At 43.3% G+C, this 11,253-nt stretch overlaps 1 protein-coding gene across 1 annotated transcript; it reads left to right on the top strand.

Moving 5' to 3' along the window:
• The first annotated feature begins 312 nt into the window (after positions 1 to 312).
• klf6a (Kruppel like factor 6a) lies at positions 313 to 6,918 on the top strand. The gene is made up of 4 exons (XM_061758498.1): positions 313 to 684; positions 2,035 to 2,620; positions 3,306 to 3,429; positions 4,497 to 6,918. The coding sequence occupies exons 1-4, from the start codon at positions 583 to 585 to the stop codon at positions 4,546 to 4,548; spliced, it is 864 nt and encodes a 287-aa protein (XP_061614482.1). The 5' UTR covers positions 313 to 582; the 3' UTR covers positions 4,549 to 6,918.
• The last annotated feature ends 4,335 nt before the right edge of the window (positions 6,919 to 11,253 follow it).

Below are 11,253 nucleotides of genomic sequence, written 5' to 3'. Positions count from 1 at the left end.
CACATGCGCTGTCTGTGGTCAAACATGAAGTCAGCAACGACTGCAACCGGTGGCCGTACGCGTTACGTGCTTATATACACGCTAAAAATAACTGGCAAATCAGCGACGAGATACTGGGAGTCAAACGCGCCAATCAGAGCGGAGAGCCAGCCCCACGACTGCGTAGCTTTATCACGATTGGTCGGCTGTGATATCATTTGGCATGCAGGAGGCTGCTCGCTGCCGATTGGCTGAATCGGAGCTCGCGTCATCGTGCCGTTAGGGAGGGGGGGCTGAGGGGGGGGGGGGACGGGCTCGGATGTTTGAATAGGGAACTTTGCAGAGCCAGTTGCTCGCTCGCCATCTAGTCCGGTGCAGTGTTTGCAAATACCTTAAACGCCAAGCGAGAGAAGAAGGCGGGGGACGCTTGAACACAAGCGCTGCTGCTTCGTTTGCGTCGCATGAGAGTTACGGCAGGGGACACTCTTCGCTCCTTTTCCTCTCTGGCTTGTTATTATTATTATTTTTTTCCCTCTTTCTCTTCATCACAACACATTTAACGCGCAGATCAAGTAGGCTTACTTTGACAGAAGCTGGGGCAAAATGGATGTTCTACCCATGTGCAGCATCTTTCAAGAACTTCAAATAGTTCACGACACGGGCTATTTCTCCGCCTTACCGTCACTGGAGGAGTACTGGCAGCAGGTAAATACGTCAAACACTTCAACTAAGTCATTAAATGGCATACGTGTACTCACATGGGCGTGCTTGCTTGTATATGCGGGGCTCTTAGCGAAGTGGATCACTGTGTCACGTCTGACAGCTGAAGTCCAAACCTCCCCCCCCCCCCCCCCCCCCCCCCCCCCCCCCCCCATCCCCTTTCCGCCCGCGTGCATGTGGAGCGTGTACGCAAATCCAACGTACTCCGTTCAGCATTTCACTGGTTCTGCCGGGGAGGAAAAAAGCAAAAATAACTGCCGCCTGACTTTCTGTCATTGAAATGATATAACAAACAAAATCGCACCATCGGATACTCAAGCGATCCGCCGAATATCGCGGTTGAAGTTTGCATCGGCGTGCGCTGCATTACGCTGAGAGTCGCTTCCAATATTTCACTCCTCTCCCGTAGCTGAATAAGGCAACCGAAAGATGACCACTTTTTGGATGCAGTGCGTGCAGCCCCGCGCCACTACAAACCACAACCACACTTCTACACGCATTGTAAGAGAATACCTTTCTGACAGTGACAATCCAATCTGCATTGGCTGTGCACAGGTCTACCTGATGTCATGGCAGTGTGTTGGAATCGGCAGCACAAGCTAAGAGCATATCAAATTCCATTTCTCCACCGGCATGCATGGAAGCGAGCACAGCTGGGAAGCACTGTTAAGGCTGCAGATGAGAAGGCGAGATACTTCTATGCCTGGAGGAAATATTTATTCTCCATGAACCTCGTCAACGTGGCTGTCTCTGAGCAGCATCTAATGAATGGCCCTGCCTTTCAACTTTAATGGCCGCTGGAGTAAATTGGAGCTTGTGTAGCTGACGCTGTGAGGAAGGATGTGATTGCATGTCAGAGGTGCGCATGAGGAAAAGCAGCTGAATAGCTCATGTGAAGGGAGGGGGGTGGGGGTGGCGGGGGGTTGAGTGGCTTCCTTAAAAGGCATCTAAATTTGTTCAGTGAGTCATTGGGCCACCGAAATGACAATGTTCAGACTTGCAGTATATATTACTCAATGAGGAAGATGGTGATTAAACGTAAATGTTCTCCTAGTGCCAGTCACGGGTTAATCCAGATGGAATGGAATATTAGAAATATACCTAATGTGCACTCAATGCTGTGGCCATTAACTGTACAATTTGTTGGTGATCACTTCCTGCTGCAGGCAAGTATTCCACCACATGCAGTGTTTGGGCTTGTGAGCACATCATTTAAAAGGATTCCCCCTCATCCCCACCCTAAAAAGCTGGCGTGAAGGAGCCTACACTCTGCATGGGTTGCATTATAATTCATGTTTTCTCACTGTACTTTCTGGTTTGTTGTCATTGCTTCAGACATGCTTGGAGCTGGAGCGCTACCTACAGAGCGAGCCTTACGTCTCCACTCCTGATCTGAAGTTTGAGGGCCAGGAGGACCTCTGGAGCAAGTTGATCTTGGCCTGCGGGGATAAGGCCAAAGCCGAGTCCGACCCCAAGCTGCCCCTGGCCCCCCAAGAGGAGGACAATCACGATAGCCAAATTTTTGACACCAACAGTGTGAATTCGGATGCCAGCAGCGACGCGTCAGACAGTTCCGAGGAGCTCTCGCCCACGCACAGCTTTACTTCCAACCCTCTCGGCTCTGCCTTGGTAGGCTCTGGACCTTTTAGCCCGTCTGTGATCAGCACTCCGCCGTCCTCGCCGGAGGCCAACTCCGAGCCCGGCACTGTCGTGAGCGGTTGGGTCGGCACACACGGCGACTTGCACTTGCCGGCCAAAATCAGGAGCAGCAGTGTTGCAAAGAGTTCGGAAAAGACGGGACTCAACAGCGGGGATGTTTCTCCGGACGGTAGGAGGAGGATACACAGGTGTCAGTTCAACGGGTGTCGCAAGGTTTACACAAAGAGTTCCCACCTAAAAGCACACCAGCGCACTCATACAGGTGAGTTGTACACTTGCTAAATCTTTATTGATTGAAGAAGCTACTAATTCAGACATTGGCCTGAAATGGCATTGGACATCCGACGTGTAACGTAATTAAAGGTCCCACATTGCATGATGTCCTCAGCTGGTGCACAGCGGCATTAGCTCTGCATGGCTGGATACCTAAACGCTGACCTAATCTATGTGGAATGTGACTGACTGGCCCAGTGAGAGAGCAAAGCAAGCAGGAGTAAGGGGGAGGGGCTGCACATGGGAGATAAAAGGACTTCAAAACAGATTGAGTTTCACCATGGGAAAGGCAGAATGGGGGAGGGGGGGGGGGGTATTCCGCCGCCTTTGGGAGGCTTTAAGTGGTCACTGTTTGATTATTTTTGTTATTATTAGAGGTGTGAAATTGCATGGGTGGGTTTTATGGTTTCGCGAATCCTGCTCTCACACATTCTGCCCTACATCACTGGCAGCATTCCAAGCATGCTTCCTGTTGCATTAAAAGCGTAAAACAAAACATGCTCGTCATCCAACGGGTTCAGCGGAATCCGTCTTTGGTGACTCCACACTATTCATCGAGGGATGACTGATTTTGAATGTTATGCAAATGACACCTGAGGCAATAGCTCTTGTTTAAAAAAAAAAACCCAAAACATTCCTATTGCTTCAAATCGGTTTATATTTGCTTGTTGCAGGCGAGAAGCCGTACAGGTGCTCATGGGAGGGCTGCGAGTGGCGTTTTGCACGGAGCGACGAGTTGACCAGACACTTCAGGAAGCACACTGGGGCAAAGCCATTCAAATGCAGTCACTGTGACAGGTAAGTTTGGCATATTTTGCTGCCAATAGAATAGAAGAGTTTTTCCCACTTCTAAGTTAGCCCAAAAATATGTTCACAAGTTTGGCAACTTTGATTGAACTTTATATGGAAACTGTTTTTAAAGCACTGTGACAGATCTGGTAAATGAATCAAAAGGAGATAATTTAACACTGTGAGTGGGTGATTGAATTTTATCTGTGTTTGTGTTTTCAAAAATGTTTTGTTTTTTTCTGTCCACATTACTGCTTTACTAATCTATCGCCAGGAAACACATTTGTATTATATGGAGTTGCCAAAATAACAGATGGCAATATAAACTCAAAATTATATTAATTGTTAAAAACAACACAACTCAACAGTTTTTAACCAATCAAAAACTAGAAGAATGTTACCACAAAAGGCATAACAACACCACCAATGGCAAATCAAAGGAAAGGGGAAATCATATGTCATGACTGGTGCAATGGTAGTGTACATTGTTGCCCATAACGCAGCCAGTGCAGGTATGGATCCTTCACATACCCATAGGAGCTCTCTCGTTCAAGAAAAATGGAAAGATTGTGTCAGAATAAAAAAAGGCGTCCGGTGTACGGAACGGAGGAAATCATTAGATTTGGAAAAAAATGATTTTCTGTGGAAAACTCTTATGGAAATTGCTGAAAGACAAAAATCTTATATTGTTACCAATACTGAAGGGGAGTTACTGTAATTTTGACTAGTTACAAAAACAGAATATAAAAATAAAGAAAAGCTAAATGCGTGTACTTCTTCGTAATAATTTGAGCACGGATTATGATATACTTCTAAAATAGCCTTGGATGTGGGCTCATTATTATACTGTCAAGCAAAGGGACCTTTCTATCCATCCATCCATCCATTTTCTGAGCCGCTTCTCGTCACTCGGGTCGCGGGCGTGCTGGAGCCTGGGACCTTTCTAGTCAAAAATAAAAAGCAATGTAACGTCTGCAAAACTCCCCATTCATTTGTCCTTGAAAAAACGTGTGTCAGCCTCCAGCTTCTGCTCCACTAACGTTTGACTTTTTTCTCCTCCTCCTTCTCATCCCCAGATGTTTCTCCAGGTCTGACCATCTGGCTCTTCACATGAAGAGGCACATCTGAAGCCGGGGTGAGCACCAAACCAAGCAACACAGCGGAGGGAAAAAGTTTTTTTGGGTTTTTCTTTTTTTTTTTTTTTGGTTTTTTTTTTTAAGGGGAAAAAAAAAAACACAGTCTCCCTAACCAGTCTCTTGGTTGAACTTATCCCAGAGAGCAGAGTGGTGGGAGTGTGTTCCAGCCAAAGCATGCTGTTTTGCACCATACTGAAACCCAGTGCCTCCGGGACCTCTCTTCGGAGGAGGGGCGCCCTGAAGGTTGCAACAAGCGGACAAAATCATCAATGTTAGGGAGAGAGAGATGCAAAGGGCGAGTTTTGATTAAAATGGTCAGGAAAAAAAGAAAAAAAAGTCAAGAAAAGAATGAATGATTTTGTTTGTATGGTGCATGATGTTTTGGGGACATCTCCCCGTCGGACAGCTGATACACTGGTACTTTGCAAAAACTGTCTGAGGTGAGCACGAATGTACTGTGAATGACTGGCATCGGCTGCCTGCCCCCTTCCGGGAAGAAAGGAGGATTCTCGGAGGGAAGACGAGAGGATGGATGGCTAGTTGGATGGTCCGAGGGGGCTGGCACCGACGTTGCTGTGGACTGAGTGGGGTTTCTGGGGGAAACATTCCAGTTATGTTTCCCCAGTGGCAGTCTGTCTGGCACCTAAACTTGGGAGTGAGCAGGTTTTTCTTCCAGCGAAAAACATGCCACCTTTCTGGTCCAGGACCAAAACTCACCCCCATGGTCGCTGTATGAGATGAGTTTTTTTGTTTTGTTTTTGTTTTTGGTGTTTTTTGGTGCAGCTACTAAATGTGCAATGTGTTATGTAGCCTGATTTCTTATTTTTTTACAAGCTACAAAGCTTCCTTTGTAGTCCAATTGTATAAGCTGTGTGCTTAGAGGTATAACACAACTATAACTTCAGTATCATAGACAGGTGTTGCATGGTTCTAGGGTTTGTTCATTTCCCGTTTCCACTATAATCAGGACTGCAGATAGTTTCAATTAAAATGCAGCTAAAATGCAAATGGTTAAAAAATGTTACAATATTGTACATAAAGCCTTGATGATTCCCTCTTTTATTTAACCAAATCCTCCTCATTCTTGTGTTCATTTCACCACTGCTCGCTCGTTCTTTTCATTCATCTTCTGCCTTGGGGTGACAATTTTTGAATTTTTTTGTACTTTCTTTCTATCTAATAATGCACTGTTGACCTGAATGGTGCCTTATGCAAGTGACTGCCCCGAGGCAGTGGTGGTGTGCCCCCCCTCGGGAGGTCGTATTTGTTATATGGGAGATTTGACAAGCTCGATCAAGGCTCAATTACAAATGTCTTCTCTTTATGTTTAGTGACAGCAATCTCTTGTTTCTTAACTGTGGTCATTAAAGTACTTGTTTTTGATTCATAGCACCGATTTAGCTATAATTCTGTAAATAGGTAAAATGCTGAATGTTTAGAGCACTTTTTTTTGTTATTAAAGATGTTAACTACTGTGTAGTATGTACTGATGTCCATCAAACACAGCTCAAAAGGTACAAAAAGACCCCCATCATTTTGGAGTTGATCCTTTTCTCAGTATCCCCCCCCCTGTCCCTTTTAGGCCTGCAAGTGGGACTGAAGAAACAGCTAAAGATTTATTGTAATTAACAGGCTGCAGTTGGACAGGCCTCGCCTTGTAGTACCTCACAGTAATGAATTGCTAAAGGCTTTGTTGGCATGGACTCTGTCACAGACTGCTGACTGTGGAGGTTGGATATTGACCTGTCTGGGGAGCGTTGTTTTAGCAAGGCAGCAACAGTATTATGAAAACCTAAAGCGCAACTTGGCCTAAAAAGGAGGGAGCGGGATAAAGATCATCAATTGACAGTGCTTGTCAAAGTTAAATCAGAACTGCCTGAGGGTGATCTGCATCTTGAGTTGCAGTGGATACTTGTCTAAAAGGTGGAGGCCGCAATTAATGCAGGATTAAACGATCCCCGCCACCTTGCCAATCAGATGTTGTGCCACGGCGTGCGGCAATATATAGATTTCAGATGCGCGGGTGCACGACGACGTGAACAAACTTGAAACTACGATAGATTGGAGATACTGTAGCTGGTAGCCGATACAGTTCAAATCGTAATTGAGCCTTGAAATAGCTGTTTGCTGACATCGTTTTCACTCGACATTTCTTTCATGCCACTATTCCAGCTCTTCTGTCTCACGCATACACACACAGCTTTGTTCTCAACTGAATCTTTGTATAAAAAGGAAAAAAAAAAAAACTTTTGTAAAATTATGTTTATGCTTTATTAAATTTTTATTTGGAATTGTTTTGCAAAATTGTTATATTTCTGTATGAATGTATTTTTTATTGGAATAATAAGAAATTCTTATCTGACCTTGCTTCCTTTCTTATTTGTTGAGTCTCCTCAGTTGGGCAACATTATTGCAAGCGCTTCTTGCCCTGCAAGACACAGACAAAAGTTAGATTAAAACTAGTGTGGGCACCAAGGGCAAAAATCTGACATTTTATGTGTGATCTACCTCATGAATTTAGAACATTGATGTTGACCATTGTACAACAAATCCTAAAATATTTTTTTAATAGTTGCGCTGTAAGCCTTCACCTTTCCCTGACTTGTAAATACCAGTATGAAAACAACTGCTTGCAAAACATGGACACCCACCGCACTTGTCTCCCCCCACCCAAATAAAACACCGCCAGAAAAGTTTCCTGCAAAATGCTGCTGTATAGTTGAAATTCCATGAGCTTCCCATTCCTGAGAGCAAGCTAGTGCTCATCAAAGCAGTATAAATAATGTATCTCTAGTTCTTATAGCCCATGGCATTTAATCATAGAGCCACTTTCATACATTTGTTTGATGATTACTTTCTTTAATGAAGATAATGATACAAAACAGCAGTGGATAAACCAAAGAGCCGAGTTTAAGTTACAAACTAACAAGAAATAACATGCTCCCCTGCTTATGCTGATGACCTAGAATGGGCAGGGAACTTATTAGCGCCTCTGATTTCCAGTAAAAGCCCTTTGCGTTTTAAATGAGGTTTGCAAGCAGTTGGTAATTAGCCCATTTTTTAAGAACCTCCCATGTTTGGCGCGGAATGTTGTTTTTGCCAGGGAACGCTGTGGCTCCTTGATCTGCCCCACTTGATTTTAGAACTTCAAATCTACCTACAGTGCCATACATAATACAGAACATGAATCAAGCAAAAGTGCCATAACCGCTCTTACTGTTATGCTTTTACATCCACGGTGCGAAAAATATAATATTTACAGCACACGTACTATTAAATTGTGTTTGTTTTCAAACAAACCTGTAACAATGAGTCGTATGCCATCGGAAGATCTCACTGAATAGGAACATATCTCATCGTGTAATTGGAAATGATTACTATTTTAGTAGGCCGTAGACATAGTCTACATTATCCAAACTGAAATAACAGACAAGTAGCAAGAGTGAGGGACTGCATTAACTGAGCCTCATCCAGACACACATGAGAAAATGGACTGTGATGAAGGCCCCCAGCAAGTTAAATGAGGGGAAATAATAAGGGAAGAGGAGCTTATCAGGCTCTGACTCTGGTTCATTCAGCAAGCCAGACTGCAAGTCATCACATATGCCGATTTCACTATGAAAGCCTGTGTGTGGGGCTTCCTTCCTCCAGCTCTCTCTGTTAATGGAGTCTATTAGGACTTGGCTTATTGGGGGAATAGAACTAAAATTAGAGGGCACCGACCTGCCTTTATGTTGTGAGCGCCCACCAAACATCCCTGCCACCACACCGTAATCACTATCATCGTTATCAGCCTTTCACTGTCCAGACTCCTCACTGTCCATTTCATCTTCAACCAATCAAGTGTGATCACGTGGACAACACTAAAATGTAAGTCTAAATCAAATGGAAATACAAAATTGTACATGACCATAATGTGACCTACCACGCATCTTAACATTTTTTATGATGCTGTAACAGTTAACCCCAAAAAGTGAGTTGAATTGCCTCAATTAGGTGCATGGACTTCATTTTTTGGTTTGTGATATGATGAATTAAACTGTCAACATATTGCATTGTGTTAAGAGATAAATAAGAATAATACTCGCTATTTGTATTATGTTCTACATTTTGATAAAAGGTTCGAAACATTTAAATTTACACCCTTTCTCCGATTAGATTGCTTGGTATTATCCTAGTATCACCAAAGGTGTCCAATATGATCAGGGATGTTCTACTTCTTCAAAATGTAAAAAGGAGAATATTTGCAATATCTCTAATATAGTCTTAGACCTTTGTCACTTTCTTTTGTCAATTCCAGCCAGAAGATACACATTAAAACATTACAAACCCACTTTAAGTCTAAATTAAACCAGGGTATCAATCATTTCTGGTGTAAAAGTTGCTCGATAAAACAACTGGATTTGCTTAGATGAAATCACAACCAGACTTCTGTATGACTGGACAAAAAGTCTGCATCTTGTAGAAAGGCATCCCAGAAGAGTGGAAAGAACACTATATTCCTTTCAATTTTTCCCTGCAAACTTTAACAACGGCGATGTTCAGCACAGCAACTGGGAGACGAGAACCAAATGTAACAGGTGAGTTTCACAATATTTTTGTCAATCTAGTGCAGTATAATCCATATTGTCTCTTTGTGCGTTTCCACATTCATTAATTCAAATGAGTCCAGAGCTGGAAGTGCATCTTTTGAACATGAAGACAAAAATCCTCTGTGAGTTTGACTTGACCAATGCAAATAGGCAACAGCTTCGCAAGAGATTTGTAATATTTGACATAATGAATCAGTTTGCCGAGGGCGTTTTGCAGATTTTGCTTAGCATGACCTTGTTAAACTGTGAAAATGCCAGAGTCCCCTGCAGAGAACATCAACAGTGAGTGAGTGCACATGCAAGTTTTTGTCAAAATGGGGGGCAATAGCTGAAAGGGATTACGTTTGTTGATGCTGAACACTATAAGATCACGTGGAAAAGATAATACCAGCTCGAGCAGATTTGTCTGACGTACATCTGACATTATGACAATACAAAGTTATACCCCAAAAAACATGTCAAGTCAGAGCCACGTGGTCGCAGGGATTTACCTCACACCCAGCTTTTGAAAGACTATATGAGCAGCAGTTCAAATGACCACATTAGCGGCATGAAAATGAAGGATCGGGCCCAATGAAACAGTGGGGGAGCGACAGTAGTTCCCCATTCAGCCTTATGTAGTTATTTGGTTCTGCTGAGATTCAATTACACAAATGAAATCAGTGCAACCAGTTAACGGATATGCACGATGTATCATATTCTCTGAAAAATAATTTGTGGAAGTGGAGCATGGCTATATGTTGTTATGCTCGTACGAGGTAACCAAGACAAATGCAAACACCCACAAATCTTCAGAAACAACATTTTCACATCTGCATTTAAAAGTTGGGACAGCACACCTGAAAAAACTGCTCTTGGCGAGGCCAGCAGCAGTTGGCACAATTAGCTGAAATGACCCAGATGCAAGGAAATGCAGAAGAGAAAGGAGTGGTGTCATTGGTTACTGGTTCCAAGTCAGCCCTTCGATCATAATTTGCCTGCAACTCGGACATGGTTAGGGATAGCAGTGTCGTTTACACCTGCCTTTCAGACGTGCCGTTTAAAGAATAAATCAGCCAAAGATGCAATTCTGGGTACGCCCGGTCAGTAGATCAGTTTCCACATCTCAAGTTTGTCCTTAAAGGGGAAGTAAACCCAAGACGTCAAAACTTTGTTATATTTTAAATGTCCATATCTACTTTATCAGGTGGTGTTTACTTAAATCTAGCTTTATTCTACTATTTATTCAAAAAAAAAATCAGCAAAACATCGCATCTACTCGTTCATGGGGGCCGCCATTTTCGAGTCTTTTCACTCTCACAAGTGCAAATTTGCGAGAATGTGATGTTGCATGTATGACACGGGGCAAGTGTGACTTAGGACCCAAATGCAGCACACTGGGAAAGACGGAAAGGATTTTAATAATCAATTGGAGTTCAACTGTGACAGGTCAAATCAAAGCTAGCATGCAATTCAGTTAAGGGCAGTCAACTTCTTTCTACACAGTCGCGAGGGTCAGCTTTGAAGATCAACTAAAGTGATGCAAGATCTTGTAATCCACAGATAGCAGGTCAGGAAATGCTCAGATTTCATTGTTGTCTTAATCCACAGAGAGCAGACTTCCCAACAGCCACGGGGACAGGAAGAGGCAAATGTCAAAAGGCAGAACTCTCACTGGGTCATGCTGTAGCGTCCTGCTTGTATCTTCGTCAAACACGCTAACACATATTGCATCATTAACAAGGCCTTAAATAGGGGATGTATCACTGTGGCTAATAGAATGTGACTGGTTGACAGTCTGCCAGTCTGTCAAGGCAGACTGTGACTATGTTCACCAATTCCTGCCCACTTACTAAGAAAACCATACAGTTAGTAAATATTCACCAAGAACAAGCTACATATTCAATTTCATTACATTCACAAAGCTAAATACCATAAAACCATGATCATAAACATAATCGACATATACTTCCTGAGTTTATATGGATTTCTTTTTGCGGCTCTCTTTCACATCAAGAAGTTGATCCACAATGCTCTTACTCTTCACTACACTTCTTCTAATGTCCGCTGCGTGTTTTCCATCTCAGGCATGGTGTACACAAGATCCAATGACTAAATCCATCACT

Source organism: Phyllopteryx taeniolatus, chromosome 20, assembly GCF_024500385.1.
Source record: "Phyllopteryx taeniolatus isolate TA_2022b chromosome 20, UOR_Ptae_1.2, whole genome shotgun sequence".
Taxonomy (NCBI): Eukaryota; Metazoa; Chordata; class Actinopteri; order Syngnathiformes; family Syngnathidae; genus Phyllopteryx; species Phyllopteryx taeniolatus.
Note: the sequence above shows the minus strand (reverse complement) of the source record. Positions and strands in the feature narration are given on the sequence as shown.